At 48.8% G+C, this 25,513-nt stretch overlaps 1 protein-coding gene across 1 annotated transcript; it reads left to right on the top strand.

Moving 5' to 3' along the window:
• The first annotated feature begins 62 nt into the window (after positions 1 to 62).
• ACRBP (acrosin binding protein) lies at positions 63 to 25,464 on the top strand. The gene is made up of 10 exons (XM_086460712.1): positions 63 to 120; positions 11,272 to 11,484; positions 14,876 to 14,970; positions 15,093 to 15,201; positions 15,335 to 15,752; positions 23,442 to 23,574; positions 23,798 to 23,974; positions 24,076 to 24,243; positions 24,316 to 24,402; positions 24,961 to 25,464. The coding sequence occupies exons 1-10, from the start codon at positions 66 to 68 to the stop codon at positions 25,042 to 25,044; spliced, it is 1,539 nt and encodes a 512-aa protein (XP_086316838.1). The 5' UTR covers positions 63 to 65; the 3' UTR covers positions 25,045 to 25,464.
• The last annotated feature ends 49 nt before the right edge of the window (positions 25,465 to 25,513 follow it).

Here is a 25,513-nt window from a genome sequence, read left to right as displayed (position 1 = left end):
TAGGTTCCAAAACAATTACTGAAGATGTGTCTCTCTTTGTAGTGCCTGCAGGTAACTGTGAGGAGATGATCCATACTGAAGCTCCCCTTTATCAGTTCCATTGGCATGGTCTGGAGATTGGTGAGCTTGAGTCTCTTCTTGCTGCTTGCTCTCTGCTGTTCAGGAGGGTTTAAGCTTTTCACCTGAAACATAAAATGTTTTCCTTACATAGGTAACTTGTATGAGGTTTAATGGAGCATTTTTGTTCCTGTAGTCATGATTCGTTATAAAAGCCATTAGGAGAACTGTGTAGTTGAAAAGCAGTGCTACTCTCACCTTGTAATTGTATGGGTACGCTGTCAAAGCCAGCAGCTCAGAAGCTGGTGTTAAGTCTTCTGTCCAAGTGAGTTAGCATTGAATCAATCATTGCTTTTCCTTCAAAAGGGGTGCTCAGGTCCCCAGATTGTCTCAGATCATTTTCCTGGGACTTTCCTCCTTAAACAGAGAGGGAGTAAATTCTGGAAGATGTTGGCTCTGTGTGTCGTACAGTCTTCGTAACAGGAGACGCTGTGCCATCATCCAGTGGGGGAGAAGGCTTTGGCGGGAGAACAAATTTCTTCAGCTGGGGTTTATCCGGGTATCAGCTGCGTGCTCAACTAACAGAACAAAGGGAGGATGTGGTCTGAACTTGAAAACGGGGTTTGAGCGAAGTGCAAGGGTGACAAAGGATGCAAACACTCCTCCGAGTGGTTTGGATTTGGTGGTATAGGGCTGCAATGGCCACCGTTAGCAGCAAGCTGTCTAGGAACTGTGGGCTGGAGAGTTGTTTGAAGTGCTGGCCCTGTAATGAAGCCACTGCTGATGAAGGATAATGAGCAGCTTATAAATACACGTGTAATGTGAAAGCAGCGCGAGTGGGCAGGGGTGTGTTGCGCACCAAACCAGGAACCAAGATGGCCTGTTGTTCAGGTACTGCTTACTGCGCAGGGGTAACCCTGTTCAGGGTAGCTCTGGTTTGGGAAGCGCAAGTCTCGGGTCTGCTGTGGTCAGCGTAGGACGCTGAAAGGGGGAGGTAAACCAGAAAACTCCTGTTTTCAGGCTAAAGCTTGGCCACAGCGTTAACCACTGTGCTGTTTGGCACACTGAGAATTGGAACGTGCCAATGACTTAACACAAACACATGAGAAACACCTGGGTCAGGTTCTGATTCAGTGCCAGAAGATAGTGGGGAGCACTAGGTGGGAAGTTGTCCTGCTTCTGTCCAACAAAGGGGCGCTTCAGCCAGCAGTGTGGAACATTCAGGGGACATTTGCTGCAGCTGAGGGAATGCCCTGGCTTACAGGAAGAGGGAGCTTAGACAAAAATACGATAAAAACTGAGAATTTTTAAATGGCTTACAAGTATAAATGCAAATGAAGGGACATTAAAAACTAACCTTGGAAGAGAAGGAATAAGGGCAGTAACTGTGCAATATTTAATCACCGAAGGAGGGAAATAAAAGAATCAGTAGAAGCTACAAATTACAAAGTACAAAAATGAAGCCAGTGGGAACAAAGCCTGTAAGTGACAAGGCTAGAAGCATAAGCAGCTCTTTTTAGAATGCCTTTTGTTTTTGATATAATTGAACATGGCACACGTCCATTACCAACTGCAGATAGCAGAATTGTTTGTAATGAGAGGAGGGGGAAGTGTTCTGTAAATATTTATTCTCTGTTGGTGCTGGTGTCATATGGGGATGATGTACTTCCTAGGCAAACAGCAAGGAGGATTTTAAATAGTGTCTATTGGGGCGAAGGCTTTTTTGAACAGCAGTCTTCAGTAAATGGTGTTTGCTGTCCTGTGAAGGCCACCCGAAGGCATCTTGTGGTCTGCTCTCTGTCAGGCTCTGGACTGCTAGGGAAAGCCTACATGGCTGGAAAAGAGCCAGCTCTGTGCTGGTCCTTAACGATGTCAAGAAGCCTGCCATAGTCCAGATGTGAAATACTGAAACAGCAGAGAAGTTAATTGCTTCTCTCTAAAACAAGCAAGAAATCCAGGTCAACAAAGTAAAATGAGTGTGACTGGAAGTAGCAAAAAAAAGTCAGTCAAAAATTACTTGATTGGATTTTTTATTATTATTTTTTAAAGATCACTGTTAGTAGTTACTTGTATCACTGTAGTGGTGGGGATCAGAAAAGTTTACTTCTCGTGGAATTGAAGTGCTTCAAGAGGGAGTACACTAAGTTAAAGTAATCATGAACTCCTTTAAAGAACTGGCTAGCTTGCAGTTTTCCTAGAACAGCTGTCAGTGCAACATAAACACTTTCTAAAATGGAGCTGGAGAAATTGCCCTTTTGGAGTGTTTGGAAATAACCTAGTTGAGGAGTAAAGTCAAGTCTCAGTTTCAGGAAGCTGGAGCCATACAGCACGACAAGAGGCAAGAATTTTGCCAGCCTCTTTAAGCCCATTTATTAATAATAATTGGTCATGCACACAAATGACCGGTTTATCTTGTCCAGCTGTGATTGCCCCAATTGTGGGTGTCATTCCTAGGCAGCTGGGCAAGCGTCGTTGATGAGGCTGTTCAGCAAAGTATTCCCCTTTCCAGCAAGCAGACGTGCTCGGCAAGCTGCCGTCCCCCGGGCTCTGCCACCACCGCGTCCGCTGTGTGATATGCACAGAAACCTTCCCAGCCACAACCATTGCCTTCCACCAGTGGAACCACCTTCTTTGTCTGTTACAAACATAGCAAGCAGTTAAACTAGCCCCATAGCTCAGCAACATTCAGCCTTTCATTAAGCACTCTTAAGGTATTATTTTCCTAACTGTGCACTCAGAACCGTGTGGTAGACAGTCTCTTACTGTCTGTTAAACAGGCTGTGTAAGGCTTCTGTGCTTAAGCAGGCTATTCGAGGCTCAATTGTAGAGTGTGTTTCAGAGATACTCAGATTATCAGGGATCTGTTCTTATGAGAGAATTACTGCATGTAAATACGCGTCTTAGAATTGGAAGCACTGATTGGAAGGTACGCCTGGGGGTCATCTGGTTCAGCTTCCCCTTCAAAGCAGGGCTGCTGTTGGTCCTAAATCAGGTCAGATACATGCTGGGTAGCAAGATGCTCTGTGGCGGAGCAAGCTAGGATAAGAAGCAGCGGTTGCATGGCTCTGGGTGAAAGGTGATGTTGCTGAAGATCCTAAGGCTCGATTCAAATGCTGGCCAAATCAGTCCAGAGATCTCAAGTCAGCAGCAGAGAAGAAAAACATTCTCAAGAGATAACTTGCTTATTCTGGCTGAAAATAAGACCATGTCATACCAGGAAGTTTCTCATTGGAGGTATGCAGATATACATTGTCAAGGAGTGGTAGTTACAGATGACAGAAGGGTTTCTCCCCTCTGACATCTTCGGCGCTTCCTCCAAGTCCCAGAAAGGAGGGAGACAAAGGACATCTAGTCATTCACTTGGCTAAGTGAAGTTTTAGCTAAAGCACAGCAGGACATTGAGGCAACTGAGCCTAGACCACGGTGCAACCACAGTGAACAGTCTTGTGCGAACTGGCCACAGGAATACAGAATCACAGAATGTTAGGGGTTGGAAGGGACCTTGAAAGATCTAGTCTAGCCCCCCTGCCAGGGCAGGACCACCTAGAGTAGGTCACACAGGAACATGTCCAGGCAGGTTTTGAATGTCTCCAGAGAAGGAGTCTCCACAACCTCTCTGGGCAGCCTGTTCCAGTGCTCTGCCACCCTCACAGTGAAAAAGTTTTTCCTTATGTTTACGTGGAACCTCGTGTGCTCCAGCTGGCACCTGTTGGCCCTTGTCTTGTCATTGGCCATCACCGAGAACAGCCCGGCTCCATCCTCCTGACACTCACCCTTTATGTATTTATAAACATTGATGAGGTCACCCCTCAGTCTCCCCTTCCCCAAGCTAAAGAGACCCAGCTCCCTCAGCCTTTCATCATAAGGGAGATGTTCCACCCCCTTCATCATCTTTGTGGCTCTGCGCTGGACTCTTTCAAGCAGTTCCCTGTCCTTCTTGAACTGAGGGGCCCAGAACTGAACACACTATTCTAGATGGGGTCTCACCGGGGCAGAGTAGAGGGGGAGGAGAACCTCTCTCGACCTACTGACCACAGCCCTTCTAACACACCCCAGGATGCCATTGGCCTTCTCGGCCACGAGGGCACATTGCTGATTCATGGCCATCCTGCTGCCCACCAGGACCCCCAGGTCCCTTTCCCCTGCACTACTCTCTAACAGCTCGGTCCCCAGCCTAGACTGGTACCTGGGGAATGCTGATGTTTCATATCTCCTGGAGCGAGGCAAGGCACAGCGGTCATGTACCAAGCACTCATTGGTAGGTCGTCTAATGTAGTGTGATTATCCGGACTTCTGAGCGAGCTTAGATCAAGAGCCCTACACGAAGCAGACCTGACTGTTTTGACAGTTTCTGAGCTGTTGTCCTTTGTATAATCAACTTTTCCCTGCCATGTGAACAGGAGGACAGACTGTGGAAGTGTTGACAAACTGAGTGGCAATGTCTGGGGAGCATGCAATCCCCAACTGCTTTAAAGCAGCGGCAGTGGGCAAGGAAGACTGCAGCATTAAAAGAATTAAAGACTAATAGAAGGAAACAAAATGTCCTATCTTTCTTTCCAAAGACAACTGAAGGAAGTTTCTCCAACTCCATTGCCTAGTCGTTACGGTATCAGAAGAAACATAGCTGTTTTTATCAAATAAAATGCATTTCATTTATAAAAATAGTCAAACATCTTGATTAATTTATGCTAATTTATGTTTATTCTTCTGAATACATAAAATAAATTTAAGTGTTAGTTTAAAAAAAGAAAATTTTGCCCGAGTCTTAAGGACAGCAAAACCCATGACAAACACTAAGCTCCTAACGCCTGGTGTGAAAAAAATATTCAGCAAGTTGCCCACTTTGGTCTGTTTTTGCAGATATATAATTTAGTTTCAGTGGTTTGGGTTGCTGCCATTGAAGGAATAACTCATTCAAAGCTGAAAACCAGGCTGGGAGGAGAAAAGGCTGGAATTAATTTTTTTGCACGTTGACAACAAGCAAGAAAAAAAAGTGTGAGATCAAAAGCCTGAAGGATCCAGTTATTGAAAGAACCCATTTAGTTATCACAGAGAGATTTAGGTGGGAAGAAACCTCTCTGGAGCTCTGTAGTCCAAGCCCCTGCTCACACTAGGGATAACTTTGTGGTTAGATCAGGTTGTTCTTGCACTAAACAAACCTCCCTAAAAAGACTAGAGCAGTTCATTCAAGCATGCTTTTATGAATCCGCTCCATTTTAAGTTGTATTATTAATTCAAGAAACCATTTTTAAATGCTGGTTTTGCAATCAATTAAATATTCCATTTTCCAAATGACAAGTTAAAAATGCTTCATTCACTATTTCCTAACAAAATAAAATGTAAATTAAGTATCTGCATTAATGCATAACTGTACAGTGCTTGTATAAATGTGAATAGATTAACATATCCACCAAGTTAAAATGAGTGCCAATTTTAATGTAAAGTCTATATTTATCAGCATATTCACATAGCTCTCAGCCAGTGACAGTAAACCTACCGGAATAAAGTACAACTGCAGAATGAAGATTATTTAACCTGTGATTAAAGTCAGCAATTCATATAATTTTGGTTTAAACCAGAACGCACTCTAATGCTTTTGTCTGTGGAGATGGAGACCTCAGCCCTGCTCTGAGTGGGCTGGTATCCACATCCCTTCCCTCACCACCATAGCTAGCAGGACAACGCTGTTCAGCGTTGGGCTCTTGAAGTAGTTTCTGCTTAGAGCCGAACTGGAAAAGGACCTTTACTTGGCTGCCATGCACTGGCTCTGGTGGCTTCTTGGCTGGGCTGTCCACTCTTCCGTTAGTACCAGATGTCAGTTGGTCTTAGCAGCCCAGGCACGCTCCTGAGATACAGCTCCATATCCTCCAGCTGCAGCACTGGAGGACATCTAAATCCATGTCCTGGAGGTGCTGCTGTCTCAGCCATCGGCTTCATTGTCCCACATCTCAGACTAACATTATTGCCGTCTCCTGCCTCTCCTTGAGATTCCCTCACCAGGATGTTTGATTTGTGGGCAGGCAGCTGAACTCTGGCTCTGAAGCTGGTTTTCCTTGTGACTTTATGGTCACTGGTAGGGCCTGTGCTGTGAACACAGGCGGGGCCAGTGCACAGGGGCGTGGGGAGAGGAGATCTGATGTACAATGGGCAGAGGGTTGTAGGTGCCAGCGCTGTTTTATCAGGGAGGCTCCTGTGTACTCTCCAACGTCTCCTGTGAACAGGGCAAATGTGCCGTTGCCTGACGCTGCTGGAGCCTCGTGTAAGACCCAGCAAAGTCACCAACAGAGCCGCAGCCAGCATGGAGCAAGGGCACCAGTGCAAGCCTGGGTTCCTGGGTGCTGCCAAAGGATTGCTGAGACTGGAGGAAAACCAAATGCCTTGGGAACTGGGATCTAGCAAGAAAGTGAGCCTCATGGGCAAGGAGAGAGTGGACCCCAAGGAAAGTCAGAGCCATTGCTGTTGAATATTGTCATCCTGCTAGCGTAGCATGCTGCTGGGGAACTGCGATGGGCTTTGGACCCCATTCTCTACCTGTTCGCTGAGGTGTGTGTTTTAATAAATGAAGGTGCCACAGTTTTCCCTTTCCTTTAATGCTCTGTAAGGAATACATAACCTGCCATGTCTCAGGGGCTCTGTTGGCCCCTTCCTTAGTCTGCTCTAACAGCTACATAAGCAGAATTGTTCACAGCCTCTTCTGTAAGCAAAGAGCCTGGTGCTTATTTTCTAGCAACATGTTGATACACGAACATATTGCAGTTAACAGCACCATCATGGCTGTACCAATACTCTGATTTTTTCATTCCAGCTAACATGAGAAAAGAGATTCAGGTATTTTTACCAGAATTTCCTTTCTGAAATAACATTTTTTTCCCCGTAACAGGTGTTTTTGTAAGTATTTCTCTATCATCTCTGCTTATATTTCAAATTAAGACACGTGCTTTCTAGGGGTGCTGCTTGACAAGGCACTGAGTCTGGAATTCACATATAATCTTTGTAGCCTCCATCTTCCTGAGTTTCTTGAGCTGATCAGACATCCTTTCCCCCCACCCTCCAATTTAACTCACAGAGCTGACACAGTCTAACAAACATTATCCATCTTTCCTTCTTCTTTGGTTAAGTGGTCTGTGTGCCTGAGTGTGCTTTTTTCTTGGCAAGTTAAGACTAGTGTGCATGTTGAGGAACCATGCTACACACCTCCGTGACCTGGCTCTGCCATCACCCTTTCCCTGTTGATCCATCGCTCACTAGAGCCAAGTCCCAGCTTGGCACCGTGCTGCTACAGCAAGGTCAGCCTCTTCTGGCTGTATTTGCTGTCTCTGGTCATGGCTTTTATCCGCCCTGGGCTGAGTGTCTGTGCACTGTGCACAATGCACCTGCACAAGGTAGAGGGGAAACAAAGGGCTGGAGGATTGGATCAGTGCATTGTGTCCAAGATGGTGGTATTTTGGGGTGCTTACCTTGATCTTGTGATGTTTTCTATTCAGGCTGATGAAGGAAGGGACAATATAGCCCTTGTAGCAGAGGAGGAAGGGTCTGTGAGCCACGGTCCTGGGGTTTTCAAGAGGTTTTCAGACATTGCTGCTTGCTGGTTGTGTTTGTGGTAGAATATGAAGAGTGGAAAATACTTAGAAATAACTGAAGTAATGAAGACAACAACAAGACTAACTTGGAAAAGGAGCTTGTCTGCCAAAGGGTGGTCCCTCACAAACCAGACAGGCTCTTCCAAAGCTCAGAATTGACACGGCAATTGGATAGCAACATGGAAAATGCAGCTCCTTTCCTTATAACAGTGAGTTGTGGTCCTGCTGTTACACATCCCTACCGCTGGCATCAGGCATGCTGTAGGCCTGGGGGTTACAGCTACATACATCAGCCCGCCGAGCTCAGGCTAGCCCAGGAACACCGTCTGCAGGAAATGCCATTTTGTGCTGGCTCTGAAAACAAGGTTGCAAATGCGCTTCAGTGCAAAAATTATACAACTTGTAATGCGTCATCAGGGGTACAGCCTTAAAGGTGCCAAGTTAACCCTCACAGATCAAAATACTGGAATTAACATCACCCCTGTGCTGTGCTGCGCCCCTGACTGCTGTAATTGCTTGATGCAGCAGTAGGGAGTAGACTCGCTGCCCACCCCCCCCCCCGCCCCCAGCTTGCTGCATTGATTCCTTCCTCCTGTCTAAACTACTGCTCCTCCTGCCCTTATCCCTCCACCCAAAGAGGACTTCTTTTTGTGGAAACTTAGAACACAAGTGCCCCATAGACGGCCGGCACAAACCTAGCCGGCCAGCACAGCAGTGTCTTCAGCACCTGCAGTCTCCCCACCCTGCCGGGTGCCTGCCGCAGACTGTCTGGCTCCTCAATGCACTTGTGGACCATAAGAGTTCCCTGAAGCATTTTGAAAACCTGAACAAAATCCAGGGTATGCCACAGTGCATGAGAAGTGCTAAGTAGACAACTTGTCCTCACATCACTAACTGCCTTCTTTCCAAATATACAGTAGCTCCCCACAGGCATTGCTACTAAAGCATCAACCAAGGATGACTTCTTTGACAGCTCCTCTGTCTTCTGCCTTGTATTTGAGTTCTCAGTCTATGTCCAGGGGCTCTGCTCCCTTCATTCTTGCTTCCTGTTTTCATACGCCCTAAATCTCTTGCTGGCACGTGTAGATGCAGGCCATGTAGCCAGCACCTGCCCGACATTAATAACACTACATGACATGCAACATTGGTGTGCGTTCCTAGGTCATGCATTTTCGTCAGCCACAGAGGTCAGCATTGAGCTCCCCTGGGAAGCTGCTCAAGTCAGGGTGACAGAACTCAGCCTGGGCTCTGTTACAGGGAAGCAGAGGGGATTAACAGAGCTGGGGAGCTGAAGGCCCTGGAGTTGTCTAAAATCCACTAATAAGCAATATGTCTCAAGCTAAGCAATGGAAGACTAGGAACAGGCTAAAATTTGCAAGCCCCAGCAGTGTTGCCTGTTTTAATGTCAGTGGCAAGAGCTAGCTGGAAAACGTCTCCTGCTCACCGTCATTCTAAGCTGCAAAAACATCCTAAAATTCAATGCTGTTAAATGGTCAGGCTTGAAGCTTCTCAGGAACATTACCTTCCAACAAGACATCTTAGAGCAAACTACAGGTTGTCTCCTGAAAGGACCCACAGAGCTGCGTGCTGTTGCCAGACACCTTTTTAATGGACTTCATGGCTAGAGTGATTTGAGCTTTCACCTTGATAGCCTGTGTGGCCGCTCAGGGTACTGGCAGGCAATGTGTCAGCCTTGCAATCGCAGCCAGCACATCCACAGTGCACTCTGCAGCTATTGCACACAGCAGAGCTGCTCAAATCTCCTGGGATTTGCAACAGAAGCGTCTTCTTCAGCAGCATCCTGCTACGCTGTTGTAAACTTTGTCCGCTTTGCCTGCAGCTCCTCTTTGGTTCTGCAAGGGTGTCATTTTGCAGCCGAGCTGAGGCTGAGGGGTGATGTGGCGGGTACACAAAGACGCTTTGCCACCCTGCATTTTGCTTATGGCTGCAGTTCTTGGAGCTGCTGTGCCAAGCATTTTCTTTCTAACCACCCTGACAGCTGCTAGCCCGTGATGGTTATGGTCGTGCCTTTCCCCCTCACATCAGAAAGTGCCCAGCCGTGGGAAGCGCTGTGTCGGCTGTGATCCACGGGGTGCACGCATGGGTTGCTGCATCTGTGACCTGTGCCTCGATCTCTGCAGTAAGAACCGGGTACAGGCACATGGGTGGGGGTCTCCCTCAAAATCAGCCCTCTGGGGCTCTGGGCATCTCTGCGCTGGTGGTCCCAAAGCTTCTTTTGCTGGCACCATTCCCCCTTTTGCCTGGGAAGGTTTTAATGTGCAGAGAGTGGCACTTGGGGCACCCATGCTGGAGGCAGAGGAAGACCCACTGGTGCTCCCGTGACTCACTGGGGGTTCAGAAAGTGGCGTGGCTGCCTGGGAGAGTTCAAGACAGCTTCCCAGCATGTACTGAAGCAAGCCGGTGCTGGGACACTCCCCGGGGAGGCACAGGGTGCGTCTCAGTCCCCGCAGGTGGAATAGATTTTGTCCCTCTTCTCCTGCAGAAAAGCATAAAACGCTTTGGGGTGCAAGGTTCCCCAAAGGCACCACTTTTTTGCGTTGCCCTCAGCCTCAGGGTAGCCTGGTCAGGCCTCAAATGCTGTTGCAGGTTGTTGCCAGGCACCACTGTGTCGCCGAGCAGAGGAGGACGCTCCCAGCTTGGCTCCCGCCCCTCCTGCTTGCCCTGGCCCCATGGCCCAGGCTCCTTCCTTCGTCGCGGGGTGCCTGTCTCCCCTCACACCCCCACGAGCATGAGCCTGTGCCTCGGCTTCCCTCCACTGCTGCCCTGGCAACTGTCAGCTGGTGCCCAGAGGGTCACGTGACTCCGTATCCCTGACACACCGGTTGTGATGCCATCGGGTTCTCATTCTGCCACTGCCAGGGCTACCGTGCTGGGGCCTAGGGCAGACATGGCGAAGCTGGCCTGCCTGGTGGGTAAGTGACACCTGCCCTTGGCTACTACCCACCCTCCCAGGGCCACCTCAGAGGTTGCTGAGCATGGCGGAGGTGGGGGGGGGGGCGGAGGGGAGGGGGCCCAGCTGAAGGCAAAGGAGGGAGAGGAGGGGATGGAGGAATGTCCCTGCGGAGTGGCACAGCCCCTGGCACGGTGCAGGCCCCCCGCCTTGGCTTGCAGGGACGGGCAGTGGGGCCTACCAGGCGGGTAAGGCTGGGATTTCATGGGGAAAAAAAAACAACAAACCAAACAACTAAAACCCAAAACAATCCCTCCCCAAAACCAAACCAAGCCAAACCAACTGCCACTCAACCCACAAAAACACCCCCAACTTTTACATTTCTTTTCTCTTCTTTTTCTTTTTCTTTAGTCTTTTTTCTTCTTTTTTATTTTCTTCTTTTCCTTTTTTCTTTCTTCTTTTTTTTCCTTTTTTCCCACTTTTTTATTTTTTCCCCTTTTTTCCTGCTTTTTCTTTTTTTTTCCCCCCTTTTGCCCCAGAGCTCCTGGTTCGCCTGGTGCCCTGCAAGCAGTGGTGATGGAGGGAGACCTCAGGCCAGCTCGTCCCTGCACCCCACTCAGCACCAGCAAATGGGAGTGGGCCACCCCGCCAGTCACTCTTTCATTTCCACCCACTGCTTGCCCCGATTAAGGAGGGTTAAACACAGCCTGCCTTCTCCCCCAGGTCTGCTGGCCTTGCTGATGTCCTCTGGTGCTCCACCAGTGCCTCCTGCTCCGGGCAGCCCCCTGTCAGACAGCGAGTATAAGGTCTTCTTTGCCAGCCTGTGGCCCTCGTGGAAGGCAGACACATCTTGCCAGCTGCGCCAGGCACATGGCTGCCTCAGCCCCGCCATCCTGAAGATGGATGAGGAGGAGAACCATGGACATGTACCCAAAGGTAAGAGCATCTACCCCACCTCCAGGGGCAGAGGTGGGCATCATCCCAGCTGGAGCAGTGCTGGCTGTTTCCCTGTCCCAAAATGCCACGGGATTGTAGGAATAGTGGTGAGCTGGGTTATTTTGGGGTCTCTAGCCCAAAGTCCAGCTCAGAGCAGGACATCCCAGCACTACAGCACCCTGTCTTTGTGCAAGGGAGTTTGGTTTTATGACCTCTTTGGGCACCCCTTGCAGTGCTGCACTGCTTTCCAGGAGAAAAAAGCTTTTCCCAATGTCTAGTCCTAACCTCCCAAACAGGAGTTTGCAGATTTTTCCCTCTTGTGTTGTCTGGCACCACCAAGAAGAGTTTGAATGTGTCACCTTACAGCTTTTCTTCAGGTCCTTGTGGGCTGCCATTAACTCACGTCCCCATCTCCTCTTCACCTAGCTGAACAAGCACAGCTGCCCTTAGCCTCTCTTCACAGGTCACAGGCTGAAAGCCATGGCCATTTCAGTGGCCCTTTGCTGAGCTCTTCAGTTTCTCCACATCTCAATTGGTGGGATGACAGAGCAAAAAAACTGTCCACAGTTTTCTGAAGCTCATCATCTCTTCCCAACAGTTCATCTTACAACCTGACCAGCTCCTTCCAGCTTGATCTGGGGTTTAATGCAGAAGCTTGGGTCATGGGCTTTCATGGGCCTTTAAGAAAGCTTCAGCTGATAAGCTGCTTTTTTAAGGGTTTAACATTTCAGAAGCCAAGAAACATCCCAGTTCAGAAAGTGCCATAGCAACAACACCCTTTAAATCTCTGCAGTCATACTTTCCCTGCACCCCTGCATCAGAGAATTTAAGTGGCATAATTATATCTGTGCAGCTGAAAAACTTAGGACTACTTCTGTTGTATTTTTCTTCAGAGGAAAAAAAATAGGAACAATTTTCTCATAAAAAATATGTCTTTATATTTAGCTATGAACGTCAACGAGCTGAATGATCAGCCAACTATGCTTATTTGGACTGCAGCTTGAGGGCAACAATTTCTTGCTTGTTTCTGCAGCTGTGTCAGGGGAATGGGTTCCAGCCCACACCACCAGACCCAGACCTCCTCACTCACTTGTGGGCAACTGCAATCCACAATGTCGTGGCACTAGGTTCACCTAGGTTCCTCTCCTGGCGATGCCCAGCACCCTGGCACTGCTCTTTGGCATATTCAGCCACGCTCCCACTGCTGCTACCTTCCAAGGCTCAGCTACCAAGAGCAGGAGAATCTGGGAATGCCAGATGAGACAATTTTGCAGGACGCCCTCTTTGCCTTCTTTTCCTCCATCCCTCAGCCCAACAGACACATCCAGCACTTTATTCCTCTGCATTTTCCTCTTTTTCCATTTTTGGGGCTATTTTGGCATGTGTTGCGGCCAGGCTGAGAGGACGAGTGGACGCAACAGAGCCCTCACGTGGTTTGTCTCTAGTGTCCTCACAGATAAACGGCTGTACTGTCTACATCCAAATGTTCACGAGCATGAATTGTGCCTCTTCAGGTGTGGTGCTGAGGAAAGCAGTTACCTTGTGTTTTAAACAAGGGAAGGCTACGTGTAACCTTTCAGTGCTCTTTGTTGTGGAAGATGAGAGTCAGGAGGATGTTTCCTGATGAGTGTATGCAAATATCTTGGCTGGCTCCATCTTTTAGTGACATTGTAATTGTTAATTAAGTGCCACCCTGCCCCATTCTGTGTGCTGCTATGGGTGGATTTGGCCACAAAGCCCAAGGGGGTGGCTTCCTGACACCCAACAGAAGCTGTATCTGTTTGCAGCAAACACATGGGCAGGAGGAGCATAGGGAAGAGGCAAAATATCATACTGATTAAACTAAGCAGCTGGTGCTGGGAAGCACTCCCCTTGGCAGGAAGGTCAGAGCATTCAAACACAGACAAGTATTTCCACGGGACAGATGGGCTGAGAGAAAAGAGGAGACAGGGGATCAGTGCTAAAAGAGGCAAGCTGCTCATCAGGCCGTGCCATCAGCATTCAACAGGCTGTGGGAGAGCTGAGCCATGGTGAAAATCAAGAGACCAGCAAGGAGAGCCCATAGGAAACTTTATCTGTGTCACGTTTTCCTTAATTTCCCAGATGTTGGAATGAAAATGTACTTTTCTTCTCCCTCCACCCCAAAATCGAAAGTTTCCATATCATCACAGGAACGGTTTGTGACAGGACACAGTAACCTGTAATATTCCAAGCCTGGTCCAGTATGCGCTGCTAGGGATGCAGTCCAGGCCTGGGAGACCCAGGATGACACTGAGGTTAGCAAATGGCTGGGCTTCCTCCCCTGCTGAACAGCAGCAATGCTCCCTTGCAAGTAGTGGCTGTGTGATAGAATGCAGCTCTGCAGCTCCCAGTCCATGTGCATGGGCATTGCACTGGCTGAGTCCGTGTCCCACACATCCTGGAGAGATTTCATAGGGCATCATCAAAGGACAGGGTGGGGATCTTGCGTGTTCCCTACAAGTTAGGTGTTTTTCTGGGCTGGGATCCTGGTGGATACCTGAAATTCTGCTTTTGCTGGTGAATACGTATGCTCAGCACAAGAGAAGAAGTGCATGCAGTGTAAAAGATGGTGTACAAGCAATGAACAGGAGGGCAGCACAATTCCACAGCTAACCTCCTCGGTCTCAGCCAGTGCTTGACCTGTTTGGTGTGCATTAAAGGGCTGGCTGTGCTAGCTGAGCCATGCACTCATAGAGCAGAGGGAGCACAAGATTAACCTCTCCCCAAATCTTCCAGGGTTTTCAGGTGTCCTGCATGACCTTGGCTATCCTCCAATCACTGCAGGAAGGGCTGCAGCTTTTGAGCCAGTAGCGTTAGCAGTACTGGTCAAGACTAGGGTGCACGTGTGTACAGGCACAGACCTTGCCAGCAGCATCTCAGTCCTATGGAGTTTCCTCCATTCCCTGCATGGCTAGAATCAATGTCAACTATTTCAACCTGAAGAGGTTGTTTCCTCTGGTGTTCCCAGTCCTGGTCCCGTCACCTTTTTAACTCATCACACCACTATTTGCCTTTTTTTTTTTTTCTTCTTTAAACCCTTCAAGGACTAATAGCAGAGTCTTTATCAGATCCTGGAAACAGGAGGTTTGGGTCTCTGTAAAAGGGAAAATAATTGTGTGAAAAAGGGCAGAAGGATGAACTGAAACCCTGGGTGGTTTGGAGGGAAAGTGCAAATGGCACCTGGGATTAGGAGCTGCACAAGGCTGTGTTCCTCACTTGGGTGCAGACAGCTTTCAACTTCAACCACAAGCCGCTCTGAAAAGAGCCATCCAAGAGGTCCCTATCTCTTGTTGCACACAGGCCGAGGGGGCAGATGCCAAAACTTGCAGCCTGCCCCCAACCGGCATCTCTCTCTCTCATCCCTTTTCAGGGCCAGTCTGCTCTGAGTTCCTGCAGGCGCCATGGTTTCAGTCCTTCTGCCAGTTCGCCCAGTACCGCTGCTTCAGACGCCAGTTCTACACCAAGGTGGGGAGCAGCATCTGGGACTGGGGGGTGGGGGGGCAGTATCTCTTGGGAGATGGAAGGGCTGAGGAGGAAGGGAAGATAACACAGCGGTACTCATGTTTTTCCCTCTCTCCTCTGCTCAGCGAATCCCGTGTCGAAGTTTGTCTTCTTCAAATAACCACCTCCTTTCAACAGAGCAACCCCTTGCCGTGAGCTCCTTGCCAATGGAAGAAAACTTCCCTGCGGGACAAGGTACAGTTGCACTGAGCTGCGCTGGACACCCCTGCTCACCTGCCGATCTCCCATAGCTACTCTTCCCCCTGCAGTAGCTTTCTGGCTGGCCTCAGAAGAGTGCTCTAAGACCCCTGTCCCACTCTCTCCCCAGCTCCAGTGCAGGCTTCTCTCTCACCTACTAATGCCCTGCTGAGTGCCAACGTGGACACTCTCCTGAAATACGCCCGTGCGCTGACGGGCCAGAAACCACAGAAGAAGAAGATCCGTCTGGCCACGCCAGAGTGGTGGAGATCCCTGCAGGACAGGGGGCTGCCTGTAATCCCACGGAACCTGCCAGTCCCAGATGACCCTGCCTCCTCACCTCCCAAGCTGAGATACCCTGCCAAGGCAGAGCAAGTTTGGGAGCAGGGCCTGCAGACCAGCATCTGGCAGCTGATCTACTTGGCCCTCTCCTTGGAGACGTCCCTGGGCATGAAGGGCTCTTCTCTGGACTCCAGCATCACGTCATACCCAAGGAGCACATCAGGCAGTGCCAAGGAGGAGGTGCACGAAATGGACCCCCAGGGCAGGTGAGGGGCGGTCTCCCCACACGGAGTTACCACACGCCACCCATGGCCGGGCTGTCCTCACATGTGCTGGCCGGTGGCTCCACGGCATTCATGACCCTGCCCTGAGCAGCTGGTGAGTGCAGACAGGCTTTCTGGAGCAGGCCGTCCCATATAGAGCAGGAATGTGCCTGGGGAGCCCCTCAGACACCCCCTGGCCCAGCACAGGGTGAGCAGGGACAGGGTGACCCAGCACTGCTAGCACCTGACAGTGTTGCTGTCTGTGCATCCCGAGCCAAGTGCATTTAGGCTGGGCCTTAGCTGCAGTCAGGACTTTATCCCATGCACATGTATCCCCACACTGGGGCCGTCTGCAGTGTGCGATCACCTCTGCACTCATTCTCCTCCCAACTCCTGTATCCCAGGAGTCTGGATGACCTGCAGAAATAGCTTTCTTGTGAACACAAGTCCTTGGGATACTGGAGTAAACATGTGTCTCACTGTGCTTCTCGCCTCTGCATGCGAGATGAAGCAAATGTTTCCTAAAGCAGTCTGAGCTGAGGAGCACTCCAAGGAGTGCTCCATTCTCACCCAGGTAGAGCAAAACCAGCCCTGGGCTAGGAAACAGAGCCAGGAGCACAGAGCCTTGCTCCTGGCTGTGCAGGACCACTGCTTCTTCTTGAGCACATGCGCCTCTCTGTGCTCTGGATCTGTGCGTTGCTCCTCCTAGGGGGTTTCTGGTTCCCTCAACCAGCTTTGAAAGCAGCTGTATGCCAGTTCAGCACAGGGCCCTGTGACAGCGCAGCTTGCTGCGCCACTCTTAGTTCCTCTGGCCTAGGGATGCTTTAGGAGTTTGTTGAGCATCTTGAGCTCTTCTCAGCTGATCTGCCAGGATCCATTTGCATCTCTTCTTAGGCAGCTGGGGCTGGTGAGCCCAAACAGAAAAGATCTGCAAAAGAATTGTATGTTTTCACTCAAATTTACTTTTTGATCCTTTAGTACTTTGTGGCTGAGGACTACTTGTTTTGACTGAGATGGAAAGATTATTTTGCTCACCAAGAGCAAAAAAAGTGCTGTCTAGATGTGGTTTTCGCAGAGAAGGCATTTTGGTTTTGCTCTGTTGCTGGCTAGTGATGTTCCCGTGAGCGCACAGTTTTGTGCATGATTGCACATCTGTGTTTTCTATTAAAAAAAACTGCATACTACTACAATTGAGCCAGAGATCCCACTTCTGCATGCAAAAATGAATTGCATCATGTTCTTAAAGCTGTAACTCTTCTTTTGCAAGACTATGACTTATGTCATCCTCCTTCCTAATATTGTAGGAGGCTTTTACGGCCCAGAAAATTCTTCCTGGTTGTATGTACTCTAAGACAAAATTCTGTTTCATTGAGGATATGTTCATTTTCCCTGCCTCTGAAATTGAGCCTTTCTCTGATGTAGTTATATTGGATTATTGAGGGACTGCTGTGATTGCAAATGACACTTGCTGTTCTGCTGCAGAGTTTCTCAAAGACACTAACGCTGACTGTGTGCCTGTAACCTGGCAGCTGAGCCCCATCAATCATGCTAAGCAAAGCTTAAAACTCAAGTGAGGATAAAAAGGCGAGATAGACAGTGCCTGTCGGCTTTGCTGCTCGCCACAGCCCGCCTCCTCTACAAGGCACTTCAAAGTATGACCTAAAAAAGGGACAAAATGCTTTGAGGCATTTTCATTCCAGCGAGAGGAGCAGTACGGGGTGAGACTGCTCAGTGTGCACGGGTGCCATTCAGCGTCTGGTTTAACGCAAGGTGTGCACAGTTATGACGGGCACCGAACCCAGGGCTGCATGTCTTCCCCAGGGTCTTATGTCCAGCAGGACACCCATCCATTCTCACTCACCCCTGCTTGTGGCAGCTGCTCTGGTAGCTCTACCAACTTCCATAGCACCTGATGAAGCTAGCTGTGACCTTTAGAGAGAGACGAGGCAAAGGTAGTAATATAACAAGGTGAAGAATTTGCAGCATGCTTTTTTGGTCTTTTGGCTAGCAGTGAATCATTATGAAGGGAACAAATGTCTCTTATTGCACTTATTTTCAATTTTTAGTCCTTCTTGTGCTTTTTGCCCCACAATTAAAGAGCTATTTGTTTCCCAGTATTTCCTCTCCTCATGGTTACCTATATACCATGATTCAGTCTTGCAATAAGCCAAAAAGAGCTCTGTAGCTCTTACATTATAAAGCCTGCAAAACTCTCATTTTCTATGGCAATTTTCAGTGTCCCTTTAAAACATTCACATACTCCAGCTCTGTGTGCACCATTCAGCAATGGGTTCCAGCAGTTGGATATGCAGAAGGAGGTCAACCTCCCTTCCCTTCCCTGCTCTTCTGTTTGCACACAAGAAGAATTGCATTTGTCCTTTTTTCCCAGGGCTTCCTGCTGTTGTGTTATTTGTCTGATACGACCCCTACACCCCTTTCAGCATCACGGCTGTCCCGGATACAGACCTCATCCTGTTGGTATTTGTGTGCAGATACTCATGGTTCACATGAGCCCATCTTCCCCAGCCAAACCCTCCCGGCAGCTGCATCCTCCTCCTCCAAACAGCCCTTGTGGTCCTTATCTACTTCACCCCTGGAGGCCTTAATTTGAAGACCAGACCCTTTGTTAAAAATACCATCCCCAGAAGAAAACACTCTTTTTATCATCACCTGTTCACAATTACTTTTTTACCGTGGGTCTGGTGGTGCAGGATGGGACCTGTTCCCCCGACGTTTCTCAGTTGCTTTCAGGAACTAGCTGTCACTTGGCGATTATGCAGAGGTATCTTTTGGTCATGCAGTGAGGCCAGGGCCTATTTCATTGTCTCCATATTGCTACCGTGCACGGCCAGCTGTGAAAGGGGAGTTGTGACAAGGCAAGTTGTCTTCTTACCACCAGGCTAGGAGAAGTTCACATGCTCCCAGGCTTTTGAGACTTCAAAAGCAGGGTTCTCTCAGTGTCCCAGGGGGGCAGAGGTAAAAGGCTACGATATCGTGCAAGTCAGCAGGAGAGATGGATTTACAAAATACAGTTTTTCCCACTGTTTGTGCACCCTGAGCCCTTGGGCAGGTTTTACCTTCCCATTCTCCCAATAACTCCTGTGTCATGTTACCCACTGGGTTTGATCTGCCAGGTACCTAGCCAGCCTGCCTACCTTCTTGGCATGCAGGCCAAGATCACTTTTTCTTTCTGAAGCTGTTAAAAATGGCTTTTTCCTTAGTGGTTTTAATTTCCTGCACAACCTCCCTAAATCAGAAGTTACAAAGTGCTGGAAAGCTGCTGTTTGCTCCTTATTTTCTGCTTGCCTCAGGTATTCACTCCAACAGCCAATATCGGGGAGGTTCAGCAGCTGAAAGTTAATGGCCCAAATCCTTGTCATTACATTGAGGGAGAGGTGCATGTTGTTAACCAGCACTCTTCAGAGATACCACTGAAGTATGCTCTATGTGTGTCGCTCCATGTCTTGAGATGCGAAAGCAAGATAGGCTTTTATCTCAAGTATTCTCTTTTTGCCTTTGAGCAATTACTGATCTTGGCCCACAGACTCTTCTTAATTATATCTTTTCACATTCCCTTTGAAACTCTGCCTCCCAGATCCTGTTAGGCTTTTACCAGAGCAGTGGGACATTAACGTGCAGAGGTACTAAGCTGCGGAGGGATTTGCATTAGGAAATCACTTTAGACTGACCTATCACTTTCCCTGATGAATGGTGAACATCCACAGACAGCTCAGCAGCGTGTTGACAAGTGTAAGGGACCAGCAGCAGTGCTGTTACACTCTGCCATGTCCGTACCACTTGCCTGTAATGTCTCTGTGATGGGACACAAAGCCTCAGCACTGCCATAAGGCAGCAGTGGTGGGAGAGTGGCTGGATGCACCCAAGAGTGGTGCAAGGACATTGGGTATTGCAGGGAGAGCAACCAGGGGCAGCCCCCGGGTGCACCTAGCAGCACAGCATCGTGGATCGCAGGCGCCCGCAAGCGAGGAAGGAGCCCAGGACCTGTCCCAGGGTCTGGTGATGCAGAGTGGGACCGGTTCCCCTAACACCTCTCAGCTGCTTTCAGGAACTAGCTGTCATTTGGGGATGATGTAGGTGGATCCCACTCACCCAGAGGTGGTAAACCAACTCATAAATTTGCAACCGTGAGGCCAGAAAGCCTTGCAGCATAGGTGGAGAACAGAGACAGAGGAGGAAATGGATGTGACAGAGTGTAGCAGAATTTCTTGGTAACCTCAGGCTGATGACACGACTCAGTTTCCTGAGTGGGTGAGCAGAAGTTCTGGACACGGTTCATGTGCCTCTGCATACATGGCCAATGGCAAAGCGTCAGCAGGTGAGGCGCAGGGATGCGAGGCTTTCTGATCTGCATGAGCTGATCATATCAAACACAGTCTATAAATCTAAAGTTGGCCGTGCAGCAGAGGCTCCTACCCACGTCTGACTTCGTGTCTGTTCTGAACAAGTAGGTCATCAACACTCAGCAGATGTTTTGTTGCTACTTATGAGCTACTTACAGAAGCACTCTTTTTAGAAAAGACTGGCACTGAGTTCCCTTTTAGTGCCCCTTTTGCCTGTAATCCTCTATTTGCATCTTGTTCAGGCTGCACTTGTTGGAACAGTACCTGTGTTGGAGAAAGCAAAGGCTGCTAAACCCATTTATTAGCAGTTGCTTTCTAAGCCTCAGGTTGTTATTTATTTATTATCTTTTTAAAAATACAGCAAGCTGGACGGTTTTCTTCTTTCTTCTGCCTCGGTGATGAAAACAACAGATCTATTAATATAATTTTTAATGACTGTTAATGTGCCTCTTCACTTTGATCATCCTGATGTGATACAGAAGCAATCAAATCACAATGTGCCACTGGAATAACAAGCAAGTAGTGGAACTATAGCCAATAATGACATATTTGTGGATAAATTCTTTCAGGTGAGTTTGGGGAATAATATCAGGGTCATTAATTGAAATTGGTGAGTCGCATCAAGATGACCCAGACAGTTTACCAAATCTTGAAGGTGAAGATCTGACTGTGCCTAAGCAGTCAAGCTTAGTGGTGGCAGGGACTCCCTTTGGCTGTCACAGATTTATCAGCAAAGTGGACTGAACACTTATTCTCCTGGGCTACAACTACTTAAGAGAGAAAATGTCAGCGTTAGGTAATCCCCACACAAAGAGCAATACTTTACAAAAGAGAAATGCTAGGTGTGCCTTGGGGGCTGTCACTGGTTCTCCTCTCAGCGATGTCCAGCTTCCAGTCACAGAAAAATGCTGAGAGGGTTGAATTCCTTAGCCAAGATTCTCAAGTCCGATAAGCACAGACTTTTTGCTCTAAGTTTAAAATTTTCTATTCTTGATATCCTAAATTGTCTGAATGTTTACACAGGAAAAACAAAACCAAACAAAAAATAAAAGGCATGATGTGGAGGCATGGGATGGAGGAGTGGACATAAAGGACCTTACAGGTTCTGGAAGTGCTCTCTGCAGGATAGGTGGTCTTTATTTCTCTTTTTTTACTGGCACATTCTAATCCTTTCCAGCTTTGCCTGAAAGAGTTGTTATCTGTCACTGCTGTCCTCAGTTTGCATTCTTTTGTCCTCTCTGAACTCAGACCTTCCCTCTGCAAACCCTGGCCAGGTTGGTCACACTGTGGTGCATTGCAGTAAGAGATGCACAGGCTTGCAATACATAGATTTTTCCAGGTTTTCTTCTGTCCTCGGTTTTTCAGTGGATGAGGTTGACGTGCTGTGGGTTGGCACCACAGTAATTTGTTCACATGTCTGTATCCACAGAATACCATTTGCAGCCTGTCAGCAGCCCAGTGCAGGACAGTGTGTTGAAGGAACATCTTTGCTTGCCTTGATGCAGGCTACAGCAGCATCTGCTGCATTGTGATAAAATAAGTTTGACTTTTATGTCTTAAAAAAAAAAATCTAGCACTCATCATATTTCCTGTGACTAAGATTTTTCCAGGTTCTCTTGTAGTATCTAAGTGAGAGAGAGATGCCTTCAGAGGTCCTGCAGCTCATTGCTGCTGATTAGTGTGAACCGTTTGGGTACAGGATCACTTGTTTCTGACCCACTACAAATGCAGAGCACATGCTGTGAGCCCCTTCATCCATGGCGTATGGCAGGGCCCAGGGATCTATGAAGGAGGTGGGCAAAACTTCTTCCTTTTAGCAGCCCCAGTGCTCACCCACATTCTCCTACGTGACTGCACATCCAAACCCACTGCAAATCCCAAGCATCTGCATGTTCCTGTGCCTCTCACGTGTCCATGGATCTGTGAACACCAGTCATTCCTTACAGCGTCATTTCTTCACGCACACCATGTAATTGGAAGAGCTTAACAGCAGGGAGGCTGATCTCTCAGCCTTCGGGCCTCGCAGTTGCTCTGATCATTCACCCTGGCCTTCCTGCTAAGCACAGGATGTGGAGCCTTGCCAGGTGAGCCCTGAAGGAAAAACAGTACTGTGTGGCTGAGCTACAGACCCTTTTCCTAAGAGAAATTTGGGATATCTTTTTGAAGTCTCCAAGCTGTGGAGAAACCACATCGTCAAGCTGCTCCTTCATATCAGGAACGTGCAGCTAATTTCTGGTTTGAATGGATCTCACCCCAAATTCCAGTTGCTGAAAGTCATTGCTTTTCCACCTGCTGATGAAGAGAGCCTTCCAGCTGATCCCCACCTTGGTAAAAGTACTGACTGACTGAGGTGCCACCCACTAGTGTCTTCCTCACCTAAGTTCTTTTAGCTTCTCACTCTAGGTGAAAGTTTTCAGGACTTAGTAAATTTCATCTTCATGACCTTCTTCCAGGTTCTCCACCTCTTTTTTATTTTTTTAATGCTAATCTGAAGGTCTCCAAGAAGTTTCAGCTACTCTTAGGAAAACATCTCCATACAGGTTAGCCCATGCATGGATTTCAAGAGTATTTTAACATAAGCAATTGCTGCTTTTATCTTCTTCTTACTTTCTGCCAGATCAAAGTTTGTTTATTTATCACCATTTTTTTTCCAGACACAGAAGACAAATATTTAATGAGCATTTTTACCTCTTCTGCATCATTACTAATGACTGACACCATCCCTGTCTAATAACAGTTCTGTACCATGTCTACAATTTCTGCTGTTCCTAAGAGATGCAAAATATTCTTTTTGTCCTTATCCCACTGTCCTTAAATTTTCTACCTTTAGCTTCACATGTCACTTTGGATGAACAGTTAATTCATTGTTATCAATTTTTCCCCTTTTGGTCAAATTCATTGGCTCAAGCAGGAGGGAGCCTTAATAAGTTAAATACTCCAGACCCAAATGGGACTGCCCCATGGTCAACACTCAGCAGACCTCTCATAAACATCTCCTTGATGTGCACTTGGATGGACAAAACTAGGCAGCAGCTGCTACGGGGCCCCTGGGAAAGTTCCTCAAGCTGTGCTCCTCGTCCAGTCCCTCTCACGTGCTCCCAAATGCACACACACCCCCATAGCCCCCATGTTACACAGACACGTACAGACTCTGCAGATACCCCCATTCCTCCATGCAGTTTGGCCGAGAGTCCAAGTTTTTTTTGGGAAGGGGTTTTTTGCTATGCTTTGGGGTTGTTTCCCACCCCCCGCTTTCAGTTTTTAACTAAAGGACAGCTTCGGCTTGTGACAAGAGATGAGACTTGACTTCCTCCATCCCTTTCTCTGTCAGCCTTTTAGCCCTGAAGAACGACGAGGCAGTGATGATCCTGTGCCATGTAATGCTGGAGGGAAACTGTCTCGCAACGGTGGTCACCCAGGCCTGGAAGGAGATGGAAGAAAAAGTCCTTGGGTTCGGAAATTCGGTAAAGATACTGCTGTCCACCTTTGACCCCCAGTGTTTGCAGGGCTCACTGCAGTGCTGACCACAATGCTCCAGCAGCCAGAGCTGGTCAGCACTGTCCTTTCAGGTGTCACCTCCTGGGAGAAGCTGACCTGGGTGACCAGGGAGACAAGCTGCAAGCCAGGGATATGGGAACTCCTCAGTCTCCTTTTTCCCTGCTGACCTCCCCACTGCATCCACCCTAGGTGTGTGACAGCCTTGGGCGGCGTCACATGGACCTGTGCCCTGACTGCGCTTTCTGCTCACTGAAGATGGAGCAGTGTCAGAACAAAATCCTGCACCGTGTTGACTGCAAGACAGGCAGCTTCATCACCTACATCAACCCTCAGATCTCAGCCCAGCACCAGGCTGCAGGCAACAAGGTACGGAGCGTGCTGCACATCCTGCTGGCCTCTGAGAAGGAGCCTGGACTGGGTGGTGGGAGAGGAAGAAGCATGACTCTCTTTATCCCACCCCTTTGCAGATCAGCTCCCCAGAGACCCCACAGTACTATGACATGGAGATTTTCAGAGGGCAGAAGGCAGAGTACTGGTGCAGCCGGCTGGCCACCCATGGCTGTGAGGACTCTTATGTGAACCTCTGGCTGAAGGCAGAGCACACTGCCTTCCAAGACAGAGATGGTCTGAACGAGGTGAGTGCCCAGTGGATACTCCCATCCCTCCTTCTCCTCTTCTTTCTCTTCTCTTCATTCCCTTCTCCCCAGATCTGCGACTCAGACGGAGTTCAGTACCCCAACTACTGCGTGTTCAAGATCCACCAGTGTCTCCAGCAAAGCGTCCACAACCAGAAGGTGAGAAGCAGCCTGCACTGCCCTTTGCACAGCCTTCTTCTCCATGGCTGGTCCCTCCACAGCCAGCCCTGAGTCCCTGCAGGACTCACTGGCCCAGTGCTTTTCCCTCCAGTAGGACAGAACTGGGTATGTTTTGGGGGGGTGACAAATAGCGACCCAAGTGCAGCTGGCATGTAATTGAGGTGGTGGGATTTGCACAGACACTGTAAGAGATGGCAGCAGAGACAGCCACTCATGTTGAGACAGAGGAGCTGTGGGGAGCCTCCCACCCATTAGGGTATCCCTGTATATCCCTGCAGGCAAGGGTCTCCTCCATCTGCTGGGTGCTACCCAGGTGGTAACAAAAACCAAAACCACTAGAACAGGACAGAGGGCTAGCCCACACTTTAGGAAAACACAGAGTTCAGCTATCATCCTCTCCCTTCTGCTTCCCAGCTGGTTCTCCCGTCTTCCTCTGGTGCCCCCATCATCCCAGCCTCCAGATGCCATCCATAATGGGGGTCCCCTTTCCTTGGGGGAAGTGTGTATCAGTCCGATGAACTCAGGCTCTCCTTGTAGGTGTCTCGCCATGGCTGCCTCAGAAATGAGACGTACCAGGTGGTGAGTGAGAAGGAGGGAGAGGAGAAGGTGCAGCTGTTGTAACAGAGGTTCCTCAGCCTCATCAAGAAGTGACGCACAGTAGCAAGATGATGCACGGGAAGCACAGGGCTCTGGAGCAGGATCTCTGGGGCTGTGGTGTGGCAGAGGGCCTTGGACAGACTTGGACAGCTCTTCCCAGACCCCTTGCCAGCCAGCCAGCTCATCATGGGCAGGTCTCAGCCTCCAAGCACCTGCTCCGTGCTGCCAGTGGCAGCAGCACACCATGAGCAGAGCCTCAGTTAACAGCATTTCACTGTGGCATCTGCTGGAACATATCCTGAAGACATCTTCTCCAGCCAAAGGAGCAGCTGAGCATTGGAGAAGGCATCAATCCTGAGAACCTGCATTTAGAGCCACTGGCCCAAGCATCCTTGTCTGAAATACCCAGCGCTCGCTGTTGCCTCCCTCCCCCTGCAAGCTTTATACAAGTCAGCAGTCCTCCTAAGGATGTCTTTTGTTGTATTAAGAGCCC

Source organism: Leptosomus discolor, chromosome 1 (genome assembly GCF_034619465.1).
Source record: "Leptosomus discolor isolate bLepDis1 chromosome 1, bLepDis1.hap2, whole genome shotgun sequence".
Taxonomy (NCBI): Eukaryota; Metazoa; Chordata; class Aves; order Leptosomiformes; family Leptosomidae; genus Leptosomus; species Leptosomus discolor.
The sequence above is the reverse complement of the archived record's forward strand: the minus strand, read 5'-3'. Positions and strand labels throughout refer to the sequence as shown.